Source organism: Scomber scombrus, chromosome 1 (assembly GCF_963691925.1).
Source record: "Scomber scombrus chromosome 1, fScoSco1.1, whole genome shotgun sequence".
Lineage (NCBI taxonomy): Eukaryota > Metazoa > Chordata > Actinopteri > Scombriformes > Scombridae > Scomber > Scomber scombrus.
In genome coordinates, this window is record NC_084970.1 from 32,977,006 (window position 1) to 33,001,954 (window position 24,949).

Here is a 24,949-nt window from a genome sequence, read left to right on the forward strand (position 1 = left end):
AGCTTGTCGCCCCGGCTTCACTATGCAGATGCAGAGGTGAGGAGGAGAGGAGGGATCTTCTTTCCTCCCCCTGGATCAATTTTTCACGTGCGACCCCTGCGCGTCGAGGCTCTCAGCAGACATGAACTTTGGTCCTTGTTGTGTCAGATTACACACTGACAGTCATGATAAGTGTGTGTTTAAATATCTGGGGATGAATTCCAGCGGTTTGCATGCAGCAGACCTGCAGGTTGTAAACAAACGGCGCGGCTGCCTTTCAGCACCAAGGACAGAGCTCCGGAGGCTGCTGCGCAGTTTGAAACCTAAGCGCCTCCCGATGAGCCAACATGCAGACACACTGCGTCCTCTTTCAATAACACATGGATCAGGTCATCAATGCAGTGCACATCCAGAGCTTTAAAGCAAAAAAAAAAAAAAAAAAATCATGTCTGGGTTGTGAAATTGGGTTTGCACCAGTTTTTTCCCCCTTTTTTCAGACACCACAGGGCCTTCTGTATTCTGTATTCTCCTTATAGGCACACATTCATGTTAACTGACAGCATACAAAGCTGCCTTAATGTTACTAATCCTAGTCAGAGAATAAGATGGACACAGACTAGCTGGGTGTGACGCTGAGCAATGAATGGTTAAATTGAGCTACTGTATGAAAATGACCCAAATTTGACTCCTTATTCGGCTTTTTGGATTTACACAGTTTTACTGCTCTAAACTTCCAAATAAACGGGACAGTCTTGTTGAAAGTGGATTTAGATACTCATCATGTTAGATAAGATGCCTGACATGGTTGCAGATTTAACCATGCAGGTAGTTTTAGTTTTATGTGTCCTGTTTTTGACATTACGTAGAATTGTACCACGATATGTTTTTATAGGACATATGTGCAGTGAAAGCAGAAACAACGAGGACAGAACAAGGGCAAATAAAACAAAACAATGTTTCTGCATGGCTAGAGACTGCAGTACTACAGACAAGTAAGAACATATTGATCATTTAAAGTGTCAGACTGCCAGTCAAATCCTTAAACACAGATCATGACCTGTTGCAAGAATGAGTATTGAATTTGTGTGTGCCCTCGTTGTTTTATTCACAACCACCTGGAAGGAAGCATGTTGCTGCTGGTAAATTAGCTGTTTGGTTCCCTGTAAACAAGACTGCATATTGACACACTGACAGAAGGGATATTTATTATCACAGTCTGCTCTCTACTGGCGGTCAGTCTGGTTGGGAACTGATTGTGAAAAGTCAGGCTGTATTTGTTGATTTCTGATATCTCGGCGATCCATAAAACAAACACCCCCAGACTCCCAATAGACTCAATCTTCTGCTACGTCTGCTGCAAATAAATGTAATCAATTTCAATTATTGCATGCTTTTATATTGCGTTGGTGCTCTTATTTTCTTAAAGCCACACCCATTTTCTTATATATGTCTATTATTTTGATGTTCTAGTTTCAATTATTTGGTTAAAACATGTTAAATAAATAAAGTGTAATCTACTGATTGATCGATGGACTGTGACGCTGTTTTACAGGAACAGAAAATGGCAGCTGCAGACATCCTTTACCTCACTTTGTGGATTGCCACAGTCTTCCCCGCTGGACTCGGATGCCCTGAGCTCTGTACTTGCTCTGATAAATACGGCCGTCATGTAGCAGAATGCTCCTACAAAGACTTGGCTGAAATCCCAGATGGTATGCCTCCCAATGTTTCAACTGTGAGTCTCTCGGCTAATAAGATCAGTTTGATACCATTAGGGAGTTTTGACAATATCACCAAGGTGACGTCTCTGTGGATGGGCCGCAATGAGCTCATCTCAATCGAACCAGGGACGCTCTTGCCTCTGGTTCACCTGTGCAACTTTGACATCAGCTACAATAAAATCGTACACTTTCCTTGGGAGGATCTGCAGAATCTCACAAGCCTGCAGCTGTTGAAGATGAATCACAACGAGATGGTCCACCTCCCGAGGGACGCCTTGTCCAACCTTAAAGACCTGAGGTCCCTCCGTCTCAACAATAACAAGTTCATAACCTTAGCTGAGGGCACGTTTGACGGCTTAATTTCTTTGTCACATCTGCAGATCCATCACAATCCTTTCGCATGCACCTGCTCCCTCGACTGGCTCAGAGACTGGATTTCAACATCCACCATCTCAGTCGACGAGCAGAATTTGACCGTTTGTGCAACTCCAGAGAAACTTAAAGGCAAAGTGATCGTGCATTTGCCTGAGTCAAAGTGCAAAAGCCCAAATGTCACAATGAGATTGGAACCAAATGTCCGTAACACGACTTTCTACGAGGAGAGCACTTTGATCTTGACTTGTGAGTTCAAAGGAAACCCAAATCCACTGGTCATGTGGAGTATTCACAGCCAAAGCCAGAAGAAAGAGCTGGCTTTGTCGTTTATTGAAGATGGCTCGGCTGAATCAAACAAAGACTCCTTACTGTCCCATAATCCTTTCAAAGTGTTTAATAATGGGACTCTAATCATTTCACACCTCAGGAAGGAAGATGGCGGCAACTACAGCTGCTCTGCCACAAATGAATTTGGTAGAGCTGAGGATTCTCTGTCGGTGGAGGTGGTGGCCTTACCAAAACCAACACCTGTAAAGAAAATTACCACAACTCCCATTTACACTAAAACACACCCATTTATACACCAAACGACACACAAAACAAATGTTTTTGATGCTGTGCTTCTGCCTGATTTAAAGAGAAAAGACATCACGAACATCAAACCCACTTTCCCGCCTACTGTAGAGATCAACTCGGAGTCTTCTGATCCTGAGGAGGTAACAAGTAATCCATTACGTGCTAGTAAATGTGGCGTGACGGCTAACACAAGATATATTTCAAGTAATGTCTTTAACGAGAGCCTGGATGATATCAAGCAGTACACATTTGACTTTGGTGTCATTGCCTTAGGGGTGTCAGAAACAGAGGCAACAGTACGGCTCAACCCTCTTCTCATACCCAGAGATAAGAGCGCCAACAGGGCCGCTGCATCGTCTGACAGTTTTCAAAGTGTCAGCGAAGAGTCTCATGAATATTCAGACGACTCAATAGAAGCACCTTTGAATGGCTTGTACCTTTGCGTCACTGCCGACCGCAAACACTCGGCTGTGCAGTGGTCGCGGATCAAGGAGGGCGTCAACACGTACATGTTCGGCGATTTACGACCTGGCACCAACTACTCCTTGTGTCTGACCTACAGAAGGGAGGACTGCGAGGTTCAGGTGCTGTTCACCACCAGGAGGATGGTTCCCAATCTGCTCATCATCATCTCAGTCAGCATCTGCCTCCTGACCGTGTCCACCGTGCCTCTTCTGGGCGCGACGTGTTTCCACTTGGTGTACAAGTACCGCAGCAAGACGTACAAGTTGATCCTGAAGGCCAAAGATCAGTATCACATGGAGAGGAACCTCACCACCAATTTTCACATCCACGCGCCCCACACCGAGTCGCAGAGGAAGATTAACGGCAGCCAGCTGGACGAGGAGGAAGGGGAGACGGAGAGCGTGGATGGAGATAAGGAAGCAGATACAGAAGAAAGTATGGTGACTGAATCTTTCGTTTTGTCTCAGTGTAAGGGGAATTTAGACGACTGTGAGGTGGGATCCGAGTATAGTGACAGGTTGCCTCTTGGAGCTGAAGCAGTGAATATTACATGCAACTACAAATATCCAAATCAGTAAGTCTTGACTGATCCTGGCATTAAAGATTGTTATAGTATTATTTTGCATTTGGTTAAGGGATAATACAGGTATTTTTCAGTTCGCTCCAATGGTGTAGGTTCTCATAAATGTCACTTTTCTTCACCCTGGTCAGACTCAAAATGTGTCCACTCACTTTAAACTTCACCCCAGGCTGTCCAGTAACATTCAGTGGCTACCAGCTGCCAGGCTCATTTGATTGTTGTTCTCCAGATGAACATCAAAACTGAACTAGGTTTGGTTTTTAACCCTGTCCTTTCCATTCCTCCTGCTGCTCTTTGAACAGCCTTTTTCCGACTTCTACAACCAACACTAGAAAGCAAAAAAAGGACAACAAAGTTTTCCAGAGAGAGAAACTGGTTGCTTAACCTTAAGATATAAGTTATCAAAGTATAAACAGATGTTACGCCATGTTGTTAAAAATGTTACTACTGATGCCTTTCAGCCAGAGGCCTTTTTAGAGCAGGAATCATATTTAAAGGAATAGTTTGAAATTTTGTGAAATATGCCATGTTTCTTCCTGCATCCACTCTTTGTGCTAAACTGAGCTAACCAGATGCTATCTCTATATTTAGTGAATCGGCATGAGAGTCATATCGATCTCATTTAACTCTGCAACTCAATCAAAAGCACTCATGTACCTTCACAGCCATTTTATTATCATGGTAATAGAAATATTTTAGACATTTTTTATACTTTATTTATTATCCTTATTTAATTTTTGCATCAACATATACATAATAATAGACAATCATAGGATGCATGTGCAGTAGTTCATGAGAAAATAACCAAGGTGTTCAAAATGCCGCATCTGTTAACATCTATCAGAGCATGAATTGATTGATTGATTGATTGATTGATTGAGCATTGATTTGTTCTTCTTGTACAATCTGAAACTATGAAATGTCTGATATACATCTATTAAGAGGGAATATAATGATTTGCTGGCACTTCTTGGGCACTCGCAGCCAAATAAACTTAATTATTCACTTTTTTAAGCCTCTGAATAAGCCTTATTCAATCATGTTAATTGTTTTGATCAGGAAGATGACACCCAGTGGTAAAAAATGAGTCTCTTTCAGGATATAATCCGTTTTACAAACTTTATTATTATAAACTTAATTATCACTTCCTTGTATATTTGTTCAGAGCATCTTTGTTCAACAAATCAAGCTATTAAACCTGTTTGAGAAGAGAAAAAAGGGGATATTAAAAAGAAATATTGTAATAAATATACTTCAAAGTAATTAGTTAAATGTAAACTAGATGCAGACAGCAGTAAATGGGTAAATGGGAAAATATACAGATATTCTGCTTTTAAACTATTACATTTGTGCTGTCATGTTTAGGAGTGAAGTACGCTTAAAAATAAATACAATCCTCTCACACCACCAAAGTACTGGAGTATAAATGTTTAGTGTAGTTTCGAAGAGATAAATACCATTGTATCCTGAGCTACTGTGAGCTAAGATGACTGTTTTCCTGTTGTATTAAACTCGATGGGTGTTTTAAAATACGCTCTGTGGACAATCTAGTTCAGTATAATCCACTAATACTGCCGTGTGTTACAGTAAAAGCACTTCTGAGCATGTATGTGAAGTAATTGCTCTGTTGTATCTGGGTCACGTGTCCATCCTGTTGTATTTCCCAGACTACTGTGTTTTGAAGACCTGCATGCTGCTTGTTACTGTGAGTCGCAGTACGGTGTGTGTCCGTGTAAATACTCCGTGTAAATAAAGCTGTACTAACTTTGAGTTGGTATCGGCTGCTGTCGTTTCTTTTTTTTTTTCTTCTTTTTTTTTATCCCTGTAATACAGGAAATGTTTTTACCAAAGTGTTCATGTTAAATATCCTCACTAACTCTCCTAATACTATGTGCCTCAATAAACTTTTGACAAAGGAATACTGAATGAATCATTGCTTCTGTCTTTTGTTTCTCAGCACCAACATTTAAAATAATTTATGAGTTAATTAGACAGGTTGTTACTTACTTTTCATTTTCATGTCATGTTAAACATTTGACCCACTTAACATCGGATTATAGGCCACGACTATGTGTCAAACATCCGAAATAGAACAAGACATTCTGATAACATACTTTCAACCTTAGTTAATTGGTACAGAAATAGACACAAAAGTTATTAAAACATTCATATTAAATGACTCATGGCTCATTTTATACTGTGGTCCTAAAACGATAACTACAAATATATGGAGGACCAAAAGAGCCTTGCAGGTAGCTAAATTAATTATTTGATTTGCTTGGATAATAAAATAGCTGGTTAATAAATGTTTTTTATCAATTAATAAATTAACGTTAAACAGAAAATTAGTGGTATATATAGTGACAAGTAAAATAATAAGAAAGATCATGTAGTCATTTAGTAATGAAAATATAATAAAATATTCAATAATAGAGATTCAATTGAAGTTTCAATATCAAATTTAGGATTTGAAAAGGTTTAAATACAATAGTGCATTAATTAATCAATATAGATTAATCAATATTCAAATAGTTGTTTGGTGTAAAACTCACTAAGAATATAGATTTAAAAACAGGATGTAAGTGAAGTCATACATTTAACAGCATGCCTTTTATTTAAGTGCTTTATTTCTCTCCAGCAGTCACACGAAAACTGTTAAGAAATGAAAAAGCATCATGAAACATAAAACTGAAAATAGGCAACGACTTAAATATCTCATTGTATGATTTATTCCACAAATTATAGAAACAGTTGCATACACAAACTTCTAACAAAAGATATGAAGATGTTATATTGTAATTAGTCGTATATTAACCAAGTTTAACAATGGAGTAAACTGTTGTTAAAATATGAAATCTTATTTTTGCTTTAAAAGGAGGATTACCTTTGATAAACGTCTGCCATCCACGATCTTACAAAACCCTCTTGAGTAACATTAAATAGGCTTTTATCACTTAACCCTCACATACTGTTCACAGTCAAATTTGACCAATTTTTACATTTGAAAGCAGTAATAAAACACTCTAAATATTTCTTATTTTTAGCCTCAAATTTGATGAGTTCTCCTTAAAACATTTAAGAGTTTTTGACCCATATTTATTCAAAAATTCGAAAAAATTACTGTTGCATTCATCACATTTAATATAGTTTTTTCTCCATGAACAAGAAGTGTAAAAACAAAATAATAAACTCTCTCAGCTCTCTGACAGCTTCATTAAGGACTTTCTGTGACTGATGACGTATTTTTGAATGTTTTGTAAATTTGTTGTGCAGAAATTTGGTAGAGACTAATTACCAGGGGATACTGTAAAGAGTCTTAATATGAACAGTATGTGAGGGTTAACACTATTTGACGTCCCAGGTGTAAAATAAAAATGAACGAAGGCTGAATGTTGTTAAGCGGCTTCAGTTTCAGGGTGCTGATATTGTGCACTCACCGTCACACTGTCCTGATTTACTGGGACACTGAGTGCTTTTCCCACCGTGAGAAGTCAAAATGTCCTTTACTGAAAAAAAAAGACCCTTTGACTGAGATAAAAAAAAGCACGGAGCACTGAAAACATATCAGGAACCAGCATGTGTTGAAGTGTGGATGGATTAACTCAAGGGTAAAAATGACCTCTTATCGACCCGCTCCTCCCTGACGTAGCCATTGATCAGCACTGGCCTGTATACTGTGCTTGTCAATATTAAATGGATAAAAAAAAGCCTCTAGACTGTTGCACAAATGAAAGTTATTTTTTGGGAGGGGCCGTATCTTAATGTCAGAGCCTTAGATACATTTTGTTGAGTGGGTTTATTTTTGGAGCCTTTTCTAATTTTAATTTTAATTGTAGCAACATGGGCATATACTCTTTTTATTTACAGGTGAAATCTTGGCTTTTGGGGCTGTTAAGGGTGCAGGAGGAAAGGGGCATTCAGCTCACCTTCCCTCCGGGCATGCAGGTTTTATCCAATAAACCTGTAATTAAAGTCAAGTTGGTGACAGATGGGTCAATTGGAGACGAACACTAAAGTAGGCCATTCAACCAATGACGTAAAGGTGAATGATTGATGGTCTGAAACTTGGCCTTTAACAAAAAATGTGCCTCTGTTTTTTGAGTTTGTCCCCGTCTACCTGACCTCCATTAGAGACTCTTTGAATAAACCCTGAACAATGATTTTAAAATCCTTCAGCTCGACCATGTTAGATCAAACATCATCATGTCAGTATTGGTGGCAGGATACTCCAAACATAATCACATTTTCACACAGGAAGTAAATGGCAGCACAGCTCAGGATTTGGCATCAATCACCAAACTGTGCAAGGTGGGGTTAGCTGAACTTCTCAATTTTTAGGATTGACTCATTCATCACTCAAATTATACCATTTCCTGCATCTGTCAAACCATGCTGTGACTGTTTAATAGTGTTTTTTGGTGAGTTCAAGTATAATTAGACTTACTTTTTCCCCTAAACTGACACATAAGTTCCTCCAGCTTGCAAAGATGCCATTAAATGAACAGACAAGTAGTCACAAAGAGTACACTGGGATTTGCTCACAGTAGCTTTAGTGCAATTTAATTTTGGAGTATCCTGCCAACCTTACAGTATAGAGATAGAGTATAGAGATCTCAGTCAGTTTTATCTTGGGTAGTCTGGATCTCGGTGGACTGGACCGGCTCGGCGGCTTCCTTCTTGCTGCCTTTCTTAGATGTGCGACTCGGGGTCCCGTTCAAGACGCTGTCCAAGGTCTGCAGTGTCTGGAAGTGCTTCCTGGAGCCCAGCAGGGACGGGTTGTTGACCAGAGTGTACAGAAGCTGCCAGCGAGAGCGAATCCTCCGACTGCTGGTGGCTTTGCTCGGCTGATTGTCCGGAACGCCTGAAAGCACGGAGGAGCAGGCTGTCAGGGCAGAACGAGATACCAGACTGAGAGGTTGAAGGTCCATAAATGTATATACTGCATCTCACTGGTGTTATTAGAAAACGACAAATGAACTGTTCTGGTAAGTTTTAAGGAAATATGGTTGCTGCTTCTCAAATGTGATGATTTGAAATGATGCCATGCTCACTATATGCATGATAACAGGCTGATATGGTAGACATTATATCCTTCCTACCAACATATCTTATGATACATGTTAAATACTAAATGTTGAAATGCTAACTGTGAAAATGTTCAAACTAATGTTCAGTTCAAAGTACAGCTGATCGACAATGTCCAGCCTAAATTTGACATTTTAGAGCTGAGTTTAAGGTGTTTTAAAAAGGCCACTGAGCAGAGGATAATGCCAGGTTCATGTCATATGAGAGTTATCGTAATTACGAAAGTCCAGCTTGTAAATAGCATTCACACCAACTTTGAAGTTGTAATAACCGCTGTGGGAAACCCAGACTTTTCTGAAGGCACCACTGTATCCAACTTGGTGCCTAAATATACAAAAGTACTTGAAAATGTAGCAAATAGGAACGTATCATAACTGTATTATTAGTTATTAGTTAGTTGTATTTGTCTGATCATATTGTTTGTACTTATTGCTGTAACAATGTTTTTGCTGCTCGGTTGACCAGGTCACTCTTGAAAAAGATCTAAATCTCAATGAGACTTTTAACTAGTTAAATAAAGGATATAATATATTTTAAAACAATGTAGTCCACACTCAGCTAACTCTGTACTCATCCTCCCGTCTTGAGTTGTCTGATAATGTGAACGCTTGCAGGTCGTAAACATGGGAAAGTTTCCAAATCTTTACCATTAATCCCATATGACATAAATGTGGTATAAACCCTTTTGATGCTTCCTCAGTTTTATACTTTTTTCCATTTGGACCTAAGAAGGTGTTAAAAAGGTGTCTCTCTATTGTCACTTATTGCAGTATAAGGATTACAGCCTGTCTTGTTAAAATGCAGTCCTGAAATTTTGCACATTTTAAACAAAATGTATGAAACACAGATGAGATATAAACTACGCTACATGTGCCTGTGTGATTCATCTATCTTGTATATGTGTCTGTATATTTGTGTGTGCAGTTCAGGGTCTCTACCTTCCTCTGCGTCTCTTATTTTCTGTCCCACTCGGCCACCTTCAATCATCATGTCCAGCAGAATCCCGCAGAAAGCCTTCATCACCGGGTGCGACTGGCTTACCTCCACCTTCAGGAAGTTGGTGTAGTAGCTGTAGGCTGGATGGGGTCAAAGGTCACAGGAAATGACTTAAGTCAAAGAATATCACTTAAGAAGACTAGTAATAATATATATGTTTTAGTATTGTTTGTGTAGTTAAACTTATTATAGATTATTTCTTTGTGTCATATGACTCAATTATTGTCCAAAAAACAGTTAAAAACTATTCAAATCAAACCTGGGTCAAAGGACTCTGCGGTGCGGTGCAGCAGGCTGATGTCGATACGACCAAGATGGACGATGTTGAACAAAGCGGTAATCACCATTCTCCATATGCCGACTATCAGTCCCAATATAACGTTGACCAAGAACAGCAGATAAGTCAGAAGAAACAGACTGTCTCTGGAAATCAAAACAAATATATATGAATATCAATACAAATTAGGAGTATTAAAAATCAGTATTAATATGATTACAATCTCTTTAACATTCTGCTTCAGATAGTTTAACACTGTTTTCAAGTTTTTGGATAGAATAAAGCATCCAGTATTGCTCATTAAGTAGTGGGGTTGAAGAGCCTGCTACTTTATACATTAATACATTTTGGATTAATTTATTGTTATTTTATAAAATGGCAAAAATTAAAATCTATAGAGCTGCAACAGAAAATTAATTACCAACTATCTTTGTAGTTTAACTAATTGAGTAATTGTTTGGGGGGGGGGGGGGATCTTTTTTTGGTTTGAGTTTTTTCAAGTGTGGATATTTCTGGTTTCTTTATTCTTAAATGACAGTAAACTGAATATCTTTGGGTTTTGGACTGTTGGTTGTGATAACAAAATTGGGGTTTGGAGAAACAGAAATTGACATATTTCAAAATGTTAGGACATTTTACACATCAAACAAATAATGAATAATACCTAAACACAAAAAACTAGGGTTCCACTTATCATTAATTGCCTCATCCATACACACTATACATACTAAAGTCTGTGGTTTTTGGGCCCTTTGTGTTTGTTCTCTTGGTTTCCGGTAAGCCCTTTTTGGTCTTTTGGTTTTGCTTACTTATAGTTGGGTTGTTGTTTGAAGGACTGCATTGCATTATTGGTTAGCTGATGTTTATTTTCATGGAGTTTTTCTTGGATGGTTTAATGTATATTGAGTTGTGTAAGAGTGTGTTTTCAGTTTGCTCTGTGCTTCCTCCTGTGTTCCTCTCAAGCCCATTTTCCCCTCCACACCTGCCCTGCAGCATGTTCGTTAGCCCTTCCCTCAGTGTTTTTATCTAGCCTTCACACCTGTCCTGTATCAGTATCATCAGCCCTGCTCTGTCCCCAGTGTCCTCCCAGCCAATCGACTCCCAGCCTGTTCCCCATCAACATTAGTTCTGTCTGTATTTAGGTCACCTCAAAGGATAAAGACCTTTTTCTTCAGCCCTGTTTTTGCCTTCATTCTCTGCATTTGAGTTCATCTGCTCCACTATCCATTACAACTACACCCAAGTCTTTACCAATAAATAAGGTGCACATACCTGTTCTTCAAGTCTCTCGTGCCAGCTTCTTTTTTGATGAAAGCAAACTTAGCAGTCACGTGTTGAAGCACTGTAACAAGTATCAGTGTGACCCAGCCTGGCCTGTAATATCACAAAGAATAAATCTCATCTTTGTTCTGATCAGTAATAAAAAAAATAAAAAAAAAGAAAGAGCTACAGTACATGAAAGGTGGTTGACTCACCATGCTTTTCCCAGGATTTCAAAGACAACGATGTTACGACCGTGAAAAACGGGGATGATCATCAAAAACACCAGAAACAAGAAGCAGATGAAAAACACAACCGTCTGGATCGCCATGCCTGCCAAAGCCACACAGAAACAGACCAGCTTTAGTCTTAAATTCAAATGTCTTTAGAAATGAGATTAAAAAATTATCTTCTAAGCATTTTTTTTTTTGCAAAGCAGTTAATTCAAAAAATGCTTTGTGATGTGAGAATCTGACGAATTGATTCTTAATTAAAGGATAAGGCTGGAAATATTCTCTCTTTTTTATCACTGTCAACAAATCTTATTAAAAGACCAAAACCAACCGAGTTCCCTACACTGCCTGTTGCACTCAGCTCACAGACCATTCATTAATATATAAAGTTCATTGTTGGATTGACTCTGCACATGAAATTTATTGACAATGCCAAAAGTTCACCACCCATATCCTTTTACACTGATGATTTTTCTGTGTGTTTGAGTTTCACCGAGACAGACGATTGCCGCCTGGTATCCCGTTAAGCCCATCCAACAGACGACACCAAAGTTGGATGGACGGATGGTCTTTGGGCTGTGGTAAATGTTGTAAATGTCTCCCTTGTAGAGTCCTCTCAGGTTTGACCTGAAACACAAAGCATCAGAGAGTCAATGGCATAATGGTCATATTTGGCAGCAGGTGGTCCTTGCATCAATAGTTTCATTTATTTTTTCTGATAGAGAAAGGTAAGGTGGAAAAAAAACAACTGATACACAGAAAAACAAAGAAGTTGACAGTGTATGTATCTGCAGTAGGAAACATCAACCCTGAAAGCTTAAAGCTGCAATATATGACTTTTTTTAGCCACTTTGGTGCACCAAAACAATCAGTAAACACAATATATACACATTATGCCCTTATGTTGTGTGTGTGTCAAGAGCTCAAGAATATGTACAGATATTTACACATCCAGCAGCATTATTAGCAACATTATCATTTGGACTCACATTTCTGGTCACTTGATGAATGTCAGTCCCATATTTACACTCATTTCAGCTCTTTTTCTGCCCTATATCAACTATTGAGGGAGCTGTTAGATGTTCCAATTTCTTCATCAACTAGTTGCTGACTTCGTCTCTCTAGTCAAAAGCAGGCTTTTTTATGGTGGCTCTGAGGTGCATAACAACAATAAATGTCGTATTTTCAGTATTGTTGCATTTTCTGAAATATTGTTGTTTTGCACCTCGTGGCCGCCGTCCTTTTTAGCAGAAAACTCCTGAAAACAGCTGCCTGGTTGTCTCATGCAGCGCTAGACTTTTTCATGCCATGTAGCTAATGGTAAAGTTCAAATTCAGCCATGTAAATCAATTCCCTTTTTGATTTTTTTCAATACATTTTTCATCAATTCAGCAAATACGGTTCAGTTTTGCTCCTAATTGTAATGACAAAATGTTCTGCTCTGTGTGGAGTCTTCTCCGTAGCAGCTGTTATTTCGGCTACGAAGTACTGCAATATGTAGTCTGACATATTGAGCAACAACAACAAAATCAGGAATAAAGTTGAAACATGTCACCAAATGATCATATTTAACTTTAAATGCCCCAGAATACCTGTCTGACCTTAATAAACTGCATCAGCCCTCCAGAGCCCTTAGTCAGCTAACCAGGTGGTACTGGACTTTCTCGATCCTTCAAAAAAACTAGAGGAGATTGAGCCTTTGCAGTTGCGGCTCCCACTCTGTGGAACACATTACCTCTTACTGTGCGGACTGCAAACACCCTCTCCACTTTTAAAACGCTACTTAAAACCCACTTTTTCACTTTGGCCTTTGGCGGAGTATAGCCGCTTTTATTGGGTCTTTTATCTGTTTTATTTCTCTATATTATTTTGTTTTTTTATTGTTTTGATTGCTTTTATTGTTTGTTTTTATTGTTTCTGCTTATTTTACTGTAAAGCACTTTGGTAGGCCATTGGCTGTTTAAATGTGCTATATAAATAAAGTTGACATTGACATTGACATTAACTTATTTAACTTAAGGTTATCAAGGAGAGTGGCTCAATACTTAGGTTAGAATTAAAACTAAGCTTTCACATCCTTCTTGTAGCTCTTGACTTCTCTCTGTTGGGTTGTACTGACCTGTGGAGTATCATGGACTTCATGAGCATGACGAGGCTGACAATACAAGAGAGGGTCATCGCACAGAGGTAGCAAACTACCAGACAACACGAGGCAAAAGAAAACAAAAAAACAACATCAGTCTCATCTGTGCACACATATTTTTTTTTATAAAATGACAAACCACCACCATCAGCCACAAACCTTCCAGCAACCATGTGTAAAAAGTCACGATTTGGACAACTTCCATCCTGTCGTCTGATAGGACGATCCCAAAGCCGAGAAGCAGGAAGGCGATGTTTTCATCAATACCAGCACGTACGATGTGGAGAACAGGGACGACCAGGACGACTAACAACAGCGCTGTCTGAATAAAAAAAACACATTTGTATTTCATATAATGTATTTTTGCTCCACTAACATCAATAAAAATGTTCTGGTTGAAAAGGTGAAAGGTCACAATTGGGGTTTATACTGTAGACTTACATGATATATCGCCACAAGGGTGACAAACGCTGATACAGCCAGCTTTAGTGGGAATCGAAACACTGAAAAAGAAAAGCAGTTATTATCTAAGTTGACCTTATTTTACACAAACATTTAGGATTCACTTCACACCCAAAAAAAGGCAGCTATTACTGTTGAGTTTTAAAGCTTGAGGGAATAAAGTCTGTGATAAATAATGCCAGCTTTTCAGGAACAGTGATGCATAATTAAAACGAGAAACATGGTCATGAAGTGACGCACCTTTTTCTGGTATATAAATATAACTCTTGGGCACTTCCAGTATTCTCTCTGCCAGCGTTGGTTTGTCTGTAGTTAAGGAGCTGAAATATATAAACACAGAGACCCAATTAATTATTTAATTTAGATATGATGACTGTGAATCTCACCTTTACACTCACAACTGCAGTATATTATCATTTTAAATCTGAAATATTGCCAATATTACTATTAAATGTGATACACTATATACACAGGATGAATTGCGACATCTTTAGTGATTCCTTTACCTTTTATCTAGCGCCATCATCATGTCATACTTTGTAGTTACTAATTAGCATGTAAGCACACTGATGTTAGCATTTACCTAAATACCTAGTCTGCAGATTGTGTCACAATTAAGTTAAAACAAGGCTTTGTATTTGAGTATTTGTGACATTTTGGGGATTTTTCAAGCAAATTTACTAGTAACTACAACTGTCAGATAAATATAGTGGATTAAAATTTTATTTTTCATTGATAGATAGTGAAGGAAAAGTAGAAAGTTCCAAAAAATGGACATACTGAATACTGGAGTACAAGTTTTGTCTCCGATTGTTAGGATTCAGTGTTTTAGTTTTTGTGAAGACTGAATGTGATCGTAAACTACATACCAGTATGTCCATTGAAATATAATTAAAGAAAATAGTCTGTTAGGCAGGTTTCATTGGTTTTGTTGAAGCAGTAGATTAATACAATAACTTCCATCATATTGCTCATCAGTGTCTTATCTCCATTCACCTGGCATTTGAGGGTCTCTTCTTGAGGAGTGCCTTCACATACTGGTTGTAGTAGCTGCTGTCGAGGTCCTGCGAGCCAAAAATTCAGACTTCATACAAGAGCATCCATTATAATAAGTATCTATATGACAAAGTGGCTAAAAGGAGTTTAGCTGTATGAGTGCAAAATCTCATTAAATGTCGTGTAATGTTGAATCATAACTGAATAATAACACTAGTGCACTTTTAACTCTGAGAAAACACGTCATTAAATAAAAGAAAAAGGCTGAAGTCCGATTCAAAGTTTAGAGATTAGTGACTGACTGACTGAATGTGTGTGTTTATTTATTCACACCACAGAGAGAGAGATTAAACCTGCTGTGGAAACAAAAAACTCTGTTGTTGTTATATGCGTCTGTTCGGAGAGGAAAGAAATATCACCTCTCTCGTCATAATCTGAGTTAAACCCACTCTGTTCTGCACAAGCTGCTTACTGTAATCACGGTTATGCTTTACATAGTTGAAATTCATGTTTTTTCTACCTCGGCTGCACCACAGACAGCCTGGGATTAGTTTTCAACGTTGATATTCCAGGTCAATATTTCATGAGATAGAAAACATTTTAAACTATTTTTTCTTCAACAGAGGACAAACAGTATCTTTTGTATTTACTGACTGTTGAGTTGATTTTTTTGTATTGTGACATTTCTCACCTCATCATTTATTGGTCCTTTGATAAACAGCAAAGGAAACTGGATGCAGAGATAAGCGAGGCAGGCTAGTTGAGGCAGAGTTGCAAGCAGAGCGTAGAATTTATAGATCTGTGGAGAGAAAATGGAGACACAGCAATAAAAACAACATTTGGAAAACTCAGCAGTGAGCTCTTCATCGGGGTCACGTTTAATGAAAAGAGATTTGCAAGCACTGCGTACATGAAGGTTGGAAATGGTGCCAAAACCCTGTCTCATAAATGAGTTTTACTCATAAATTGCAGATAGATTTGTGAGTCCTGCAGTCCTTTTGCATGCTCCTGCATTTGTCAAAACTGAAGTGTTTCTTTTGATTAGTTTAAATTAACACAAGAGGAAATGATCTAATGTTGCAAGTTGCAGCTTGCATGTTGCAAATATGGCGAAATAGGAGTAATGTCTTGGTTTTCTCAGGGTAATTTAACAGTTTTAATTATTTTGTGCAAAAGTTAAAGCTGCACTCAGCAATATTTTTATATAAACAATGCATCGAATTACTAAAGGTGATGGAGACAAACCCACAGATAGAGTATCACTGTACTCTGCAGGTCTCAGCCCTATGAAGCCTTTTAGCATCTTTTAGCTCATTGTTTTAGTTTTATAGCAACTATTGGTCATAAAGCTCAAACCCGCTGAACACAACCTGTCCAGCATCAAATGACAGGCAGAAAAAGTTAATGAAAAGATAGTGAAAGGATTTTTCAGCTAAATTGACACCTTTTTTTCTTCTTCTTAGGACTGGGCTGAGAACTAGAAAGAGATGAAATACCAGACTTACATTCATCTGGTAGAAAAAAACCAACTCCAAATGAATGTTAATGTTGCTTCATGTGTAAATAAGCAATTGATAATGTTGCTAGCAGCCTTAAATGTGGTATTTGGTAATATAGCTTGCTCTGCTGCCTCCAAGAAAACTGAGCAGATGACAGAAGTTTCCAAATGTGTTAAAGTGATGTAGAACAGACAAAATGTCATCAGCGTCTCACCTCTGGCGTCTTTGGACAGTCAAACTTCTGCCACAGCTGGACCCCGAAGTGACTGAAGGAGAGCAGCGTCCCGAACACATAACCGACTTTGTGCTGCAGAGTGCAACAAAGCAACAGAGGATAGTACAGCACTGGATAGTAGAAGATGGCGATTATCTTCATGTACTCTGGAAAAAAAAGAGATGAAACAATTGAAAAGATTTAATGTTTGAGTGAATATGTTTGTTCTTTATTACTAGTGCTCACATCAGAACCATGAGTTTAATGAAACCTTCAATCAGTTTCATCATAAGATTGATCTAAACAGCATGCATCACTTTCTTTCATTTTCAAATCTCCACCTTTGAATTCTGCCGGAGTGTCTTTGGAGAACGGCAGGGGGTCGGGTGCGATCACCAGCATCGCCAGCTTGCTGAACACCAGTCCAAAAACGGCCATGACCAGGCCTTTTTTCTGCGTCTGATCCAGGAAGTTTACTGGACTGTAGGATCATAAAGGAACATTTACATAACAAGAGACAAACCTGAAGTCTAAAATCATATTAAAGTCTGTGATTAGGTACCTAAACTCACCTAAAGATACTGGAGGATCCTCGTGTGAATCCTTGGCAGAGTTTGTTTTTCCTGGTTAGAACTGCCAGGACTAACGTGACCGCCAGCTAGAGGGAAGGAGCACATTCATTAGGACTTCTGTTACACATCACACCTTCAGGCACTTAATTTTACCCTGATAAGGTAAATATAGACTGTATGGATAAACTGTTTCAGACAATAAATATACCACCTTTCTGTCAACAGTTTGGGGAACATCCTGTATCAACATGATGGATACTTTTGGGTTTTGTCCGTGACTACTCTCTGTCCCTTTTCGCCCCACCTCTAAAAACTCACCGAACAAGGCCAAGACAAGATGAAGAGTTTGAATCTATCTATTTTCTTAGAGCAGTAAGCTTTGCAAGGCATTGTGTGACTCCAGGTGACACAGGATTGTCCACCAATGTCATAAACCTAATTTGCACAAAGTTGTATTTTGTTTGTTTGTGTATTTAATTGAAATGAGGGCAAACTTTGCAGGGAAAGTTGCAGGATTTTCCAAAAATACAACAATCGAAGCTTGTGAAGCGCAGTTTCAGGAGCGGGAACACACCCCAATTACACCCCTTCCGGCTCCTATATAAACCAGCCTAACCCTCTTCCACCTCTTTCGCTCTCGTATTCGAGTTCCCCCACCCCCCCGCCCTCTCTTTCTGTTCTTCTCTCCTTTCTCATAGGTCCCACACCGCATCAAGAGCACAAACGATTCATTCAAATCTTGTTAATACATTTGTCAAACGTATGTCATTGGTGGTGTGGTCCTTGCTCGTGAAAGACTAAGTGGTGTAGTGGTGTAACAGTAACTTTACTCTTTACTAGATGTTGATAAATGTCTTTTGAGGAGATGATCATTGCTTTGACCTTTTAGATCCTGAAGCAAAGTGCTGCATAACGTCACATATATTGTTGGAAAATGTCTTCAGTTATACAGTTTTTGCAAACATAATGGCTACTCACTAGCTTATGAGTGTTAGTCTGGTCCTCATCATACCTACTGATTCAGTAACTAATGTGTTCTCAGTTGAAACTGTGGCCAAAACAAATTATAAGCCAAAGCATTTAGTCATGAATGAACTTCATTTCCCTTTCATAAACCCCACCCTGTTAAATGTTCAGGCTTGGCTGTGATAGGTTTGTCATATGTGTGTAACGTGGATGGGGTTCAATCTTTCAGCCGCCAGCAGCAACATACAATAAGTCAAAGTGATCTTCACGAGACAAAATGGATCACTTTAAAATTTCAAGAATCTCAAATAGGAGTCAATGACAGATGAAGTATATGTAATGTCTTTAAGATTCACATTTCTATATGTAGGGTAAGAGGTATAACAATGCAGCACAAGATATATATATATATATATACGTATATAAAATTAATTGGAATATTAACTATATAGCTTTCCTCTCAAAGGGTTCTCCTTTTTCTCCTTTTTGTGTTCACACACTTTAAACGTCAGGGAAATTACAGGCTGTCAGAGCTCTCAGCTGCAGCCTCAAAATGATTACAGACAATTGCAGTTTTTGTCCGTTTGTTTCGTTTCTGTGTGTTTTTCGCCTTAAAATATATAAGGGACTTTGTACATTTAATGCGTCAGAAAAAGCAGATGAGGATTTTCTATTGCATACTAAACTCTCCTGAACCTCCTTATATCACAAAAAGCTGAACTCCACCAGCAAACAAGCTCGGATTCAGGGGTATTAATTGATTTCTAGTTTTTATCCTTAATTATTTAATGTAATTCTTGTAGGTTTTGTAAAGGCTTTTATGATATGTATATATATGTAGAAATGTTGAATTATTTAGTATTGTACAGCAGAAGCATTGTGTGTCCAAGGCAGATTTCCCTCTGGGACAATAAAGTCTTATCTTATTCTTTCTGGTCAAAGCTACAGCTGATTTGATTTACTTTCAGTTAATGCTATTTGTTGCGCTAGCCAGCTACGGCTCATTAAAACTATGCAACTTCATGAAAGAACAAAAACAAAGCAGCTTTGTAGATGCAAAGCTTTGACTGCCTCGTACAAAAAAAAGCCCAATTTGGCAAAGAGCAATCTTCAGTCTGCAGTCTTGTTATCTGTGACTTACTGCAGGGATTCAGTCACTGACCCAGCTGTCACAGTTTATTACACATCATTTAAAATTGGTCCATGTCCATTCTGTGAGTGGTCGAAGGTAAAGTGGCGTTCACTAGAAAAATGGATGAGGACAAAATGATGGAAAACATCATTAAACTCGACGTCAGCCTCAAGCAAAGACAGATGAAGGACGACCCAAAAACTTCAGAAACATGAAGAGAGATCTACTCTTATCCTACTCGTGCCTTGGAGGAGGATGTAGTGGGATGTTTGTTTTAGTGCATTGTTTGTGGTATAATTATAGAGTTGCAAAGTGTTTTTTCTCCATTCTCCAAAATGTGAAGAGCTTTATGAATGTACTTCATGAATGTACAAGCAGAGACTGAAGGGAAATAACAGAAAGAACCAGAGTTCATTCAGAGGCTGAAGTGAAAAACAGACATGGATACTTTGTTCCTGGCTACATAGAGTTGGTATTTTTAGCTTTTTAGGGCAAATAAACAAACAGTCGGGTGTTTAAACTCGAGCAAAGACAAAAAAATCACATTTTATCTGAACTTTATCTGTGCTGCTAATAAAACACTCTGTTATGTATTTTTTTACTTTTACTCTTGTGGACTTAGTGTATGTTTACTAGCTCAATTACTGCGATGGACTTGATTTATTTCTTGGTATGAGGGACAATGTAGCTTAATTTAATTATTTGACCTTCAGTCTATGCTTTTGTCAATCCCATTTTCTAATTAATTTTCACAATACCTTTTTGGTCTAACTTGCTTTTTTTTACGATGTGATGACTTTCCAGTAAAATCCTTATAAGGGCCGACGCCTGTCAGACTTTACTGGAAGTGCGTTTAGGGCGCTGCTGTAAATCTTCATGTATTTTTCTGATGTTCATTGCTTCCCATTTGTGTGGTTAGGTTCCAACAGATGTGTAAATCATATTCATTATATAAAAGCAGCACAAGGGATTGTTTGAGTGAATCATTTACTGTGGTTCATTTGTGGAGCCTAATTTCTCTTATTTATTGACTTTTTATGGCCCATTCCTTCTTCTTATATACATTTTAAAGGACCTTATTTAGAAAAATGTTGTTTCTATACTTAAATTCTTGAATATTAGAGAAGTTTATGACTTTTAATGAGACCAACCAGACAAATAAAATAATTTATATTCCCAGTACCATGGATACACGAGTATAATGTGAACAGTATGTTTCTTTATTAGCCAATACACTGATTCTGTTTGCTTGTATCAAAATATATCAAATATTTCACGCGTTATCTTGAGTCTAATCCAGTGTTTCCCAACCTAAGGATTGAGGAACCACAAGTGGTCACAAGATAAATCTGAGGAGTTGTGAATAAACACAAAATTTGCTTTGCGTTTTCTGACTTTTCCCACAAATCTTTGCTTCTTTTCTTGTAAAATACCAGATAAATCGGATCATTAAGTACCGTTTAAATGAAGCTACATGGGATGAGAGCGCCACCTGTTGGTGGAACAGCCAACAGCTCAGAGACATTGAACTGAATGGGCACTGCTTGGCTTTTAAAGAGTCAGAAACAGGCGGGGAGTTCTGGTCCTCTGAAATGGTGCCAACGCGGAAGTAACTTAAAACTGCATTCTATCAAAAGGCCACCAGGGGGCGACCGTTTTGGTGTTAAAAGGACTTCCGTCTCTATACAAGTCAATGGAGAATTCACCAACTTCTCACTTGATTTTCTAACCTCAGTAAACGTTTTCAAAATGTGTTTATGGTCTCAATCGCTAGTTTAAAGCCTTCTTCAATTCAGTATGATGTTCATTTGTGAAATTTTGGCCTCCCTGATTTTATATTTGACGATAAAGCAGGGTATGCATTGGGGCGTGGCTACGTCGTGATTGACAGGTTGATTGGTTCATAGGTTCAGAGGGCGCCTCTTGCTCCTCCTGATGCCCATATAAGTAGAATCCGTGTTTTTTTTTACCCGGCATGCACCGGAAATTTTCAAGATGGCGCTGCTCAGATCCGAAACTATTCGCTTCTAAGCAGCAGTCCACAAACCAATGGGTGACGTCACGGATGTTACGTCCATTTAATATACAGTCTATGGTCAGAAACTGCAAAGATTGAGAACCAGTGATTTAATCTACACCGAAACTTAAGATGCATAGTTAGACTTTTTAAAAACATGTGTACTTACAGATATTGACAGTATGCATATGTGGAAGAGCAGGTCGTCTGCTGTGGGGTCACACGGCAAAATAACTCTGCAAGTACATTGGAATGAGTAAAATTATATCAAATCAAAATCCTTCTTGTTTAAACCACAATCACAACAACAAACAGACACCTGCTGCAGATATTTACCCAGTTTTGCGATATACATTGATTGATATCTATAATTCATATTCAAGAAGTAAATAATATGATTTAATAAGTATTTTACTGAATGAATCCAGCTTTCAAGGTTTTAAAAAATGTCCCAATTAAAATTAACACACAAGTTTTTTCATCTTTAAAAACTGCAAATATTCACACTATCAAGTCTAATGGTCACTTATAAGCAATGAATAGCCAAGTTGCACTTTTACATAGAATCAATACTTCACAATGATGGAAATCTTTCAAAACTGCACCATAGCAGATTATTTACAAATGTATTGATCATCATAGACTATCTAACAGGTTTTATACTCACTCTTTGGGAGGTTTTGTTGGCTCTGCATTTTCCGAGTACCAGTCTGAATAGTCATAGTAAGAATATTCAAAAGGCTCAAAGTCGTCTTTGCTGTGATTCATTGCTGTCTTGATTAGTCAAAATGCACAGGTGAAGAAATAAAGATCCAGAGGACTCCAGATCCTTCTCTGGGTCAGGTAATCAGTGATCTGCTGGTGCTGGTGCTGTAACGCCTCGGGGCAGTTTGGCCCAAAAACTCTGACACATTCCAGTCCGACTGAGAGCCAAACACAGCAGATTAACAGCTACTCAGAGGGGAGCGAAGGAGAGAGAGAGAGAGAGAGAGAGAAAGAGAGAGAGAGCGAAAAGTTCAATAATACAGTGAATAAGAGGAAGAAGTGGAGAGGAAACTGACCTAAAGTGACCTCTGGTGCTCAGTTAAGAACTGTTTCTCTTTGAGAGTTCATTTTCTAAATATAGCTCCTAAATATTATCACTTAATCACGATTCAGATATTTTAGTATTAGAAACATGTATTATCAAATCATATAGTTGGTCAATATTGTGACTCAACTTTTTTTTGTGGTATTCAATGATAAAAATGGTCATCAGAGAAGTGTCATTTGTAATATAACAATGTATTGTACATTGGTATTAAATGAGTAATATTATAATAATTATTGATATTTTCATATTTACTCACCGTGTTCTGTATTAAATCTAAACAGTGAATGATATAATCTATTTTAGTGTTGTTTTCATCTGTGTAGATTTTAATAGATATTTTAATAAGTTGACTTGTTTCATGATTGTCCAAAAACACACATTTTCTGGTCAATTTGTTCACTAAACTTGTTTCTATCTAACTTTTTAAAAGAAATAGCTTATTGTGCAGCCGTGCAGGTTAGAATCTAAACTTTTTTACTCTCACAATTATGTCTGAAATAGAGCAGTGTGCTTGAAACGTCACTCTTGATATCTAATTAAAACTGCATCTGCATTGGGAGCTACAGTGTGCAGACTTCCATCTACCTTTTATCAGATTTGGTTCTTTGGTCCAGCATCTGGTTTCAAGTTTTTGTCTAAAATACAACTTTTTCATGTTACTCTCACAATTAGCATTCATGTGCATTTTTATTTTATTTTTTAAAATCTTCCTTATAAAGTAAGACGCTATCTTTTCTAAGCCAAAATCTGATCTGCAAGATTTTCTTTGTATTTACTTTTATGTATCTTTCTCAAAAGCATTTAAATGATGCTTCCTCACTCTAACCTTTTTTCATGTTTTTATTCTTTCAGTAATTTGAGTTTGAGTTGATTTTTGAGTGATATAGATAATAAGTTTGTATCATTATATGCTTGCATTTGCACTTCTTCTTTTATATTATAACATCTTGTATTTTGTGTACTCGTGTTGAAATGAAAGAACTCTGTGATTCCTTGTTGAGATTAGGAAATATCATTTTTTGCGCTGCAACGTGGCGTTAACCTGTTTGCCTCCCTCCGCCTGTTACTTAAGAGACTAATCTTATAATAAGAAGAAAATCTCTCTTTTTTAAAAAAAACAGGGGCGACCTTTGTGTGAAAAGAGCTTAGGAAAGGCCAAAAGGAGAATGTTGATCATTTGACACGTGAAGTGAGGCCTCCAGTGTAGGAAGTTTATTTTTATACAATGAAAAGAAGAAAGGGAGGAAATGTGGTGAAAACAGATTTATACCTTCAATTTGACCAAACTGTAGCACTAAGATTGGTTCAGTGATGCATGTAAGATCTTCTACTGTTTCCTTTACTGCATCTTAATTAATATTTAAAGCCACATTTTCAGCCACTGGACTCATAATTTCCCGCTAAGAATGACAAAGTTTGCTGTTAAACCAGACGAATCTCCTTTAGGAGTTCAAAGTTTCTTAATCTGGGTCCGTGAGCTCGCTCATATGACAGAGGCCGCAGAGGGCCAGCTGATCTGATCCCAGGATTTTCTGACCGTGCAGTCGTTACACGGGGAGCCGCAATGCTCAGCTGCTGCTATTTCAACATCAAGAAAACCCACATGATGAAGTAACAAACACTCTTAGTGCTATTCTTGGCTTTTTAAACTCTCAAATTACATAAAACAACCTCAAATATCAGACTGCAATGAAACCAAAACTGTCAATTTACTTGCTGGCACTTATTTTACATTTTCTGTGGCAGCACTGGATTACAAAACTAAAAGGAAGTGTTTCATGAGTCCATCACACCAGGTGTCCACTTCTGCTCCTCTGATGTTTTTCATGCGTTTGAATCAGAAGGTGAAATAATACTGAGTGACGTCGCTTATCAAACTGACATTTAGTAAGAGTTACACCAAAGCAGCTCAGCCACAAACATCTGCTTCCACATCTCATTTCGAGTATGGACGACAGTTCATTTTAATAACACTGTCACTGTACAGGTGTGAGCTTAAAGATATAAGAGCTGCATGATTCCTGCTCTTAAATCATCTGTGTGCAATTTAAAAGTGTCAAATGAACAGTATAATATTTGATGCATTGGATTACCTTAACCCTTACATACTGCTTAGGGTCAAATTTAACCCATTTTATATTTGAATGCTGTAAAAACATCATATACACATTTCTTTTATTTGGACTGTTCCTCATGTGACCCATAGTATACCAAAAAAATTGTAATTTAAAAAAAAACATTTGCAGCTGATACACATTTTTACATATGCAAACGTACAAATTTGATCTGTATTTATACAAAAATTCAA

At 37.9% G+C, this 24,949-nt stretch overlaps 3 protein-coding genes across 3 annotated transcripts in view; 1 reads left to right on the forward strand and 2 right to left on the reverse strand.

Annotated features, from left to right (window-relative positions):
• Window positions 1-24,949, reverse strand: part of slc22a18 (solute carrier family 22 member 18) — a 200,523-nt gene that overhangs the window by 131,382 nt on the left and 44,192 nt on the right. The gene's annotated exons all lie outside the window — the stretch shown is intronic.
• On the forward strand, window positions 1,541-3,694 carry LOC133980131 (immunoglobulin superfamily containing leucine-rich repeat protein 2-like). Its single transcript, XM_062418723.1, has one exon. The coding sequence runs from the start codon at window positions 1,541-1,543 to the stop codon at window positions 3,692-3,694; it is 2,154 nt and encodes a 717-aa protein (XP_062274707.1).
• LOC133980017 (receptor for retinol uptake stra6-like) lies at window positions 8,310-22,316 on the reverse strand. The gene is made up of 17 exons (XM_062418583.1): window positions 22,216-22,316; window positions 21,718-21,784; window positions 17,434-17,519; window positions 17,203-17,342; window positions 16,862-17,028; window positions 15,840-15,947; window positions 15,149-15,216; window positions 14,393-14,472; window positions 14,132-14,193; window positions 13,850-14,012; window positions 13,667-13,742; window positions 12,041-12,174; window positions 11,530-11,647; window positions 11,327-11,428; window positions 10,037-10,200; window positions 9,720-9,857; window positions 8,310-8,557 (listed from the first exon to the last, which is right to left on the reverse strand). Exons 1-17 carry the CDS (start codon window positions 22,314-22,316, stop codon window positions 8,310-8,312), a joined length of 2,022 nt encoding a protein of 673 aa, XP_062274567.1.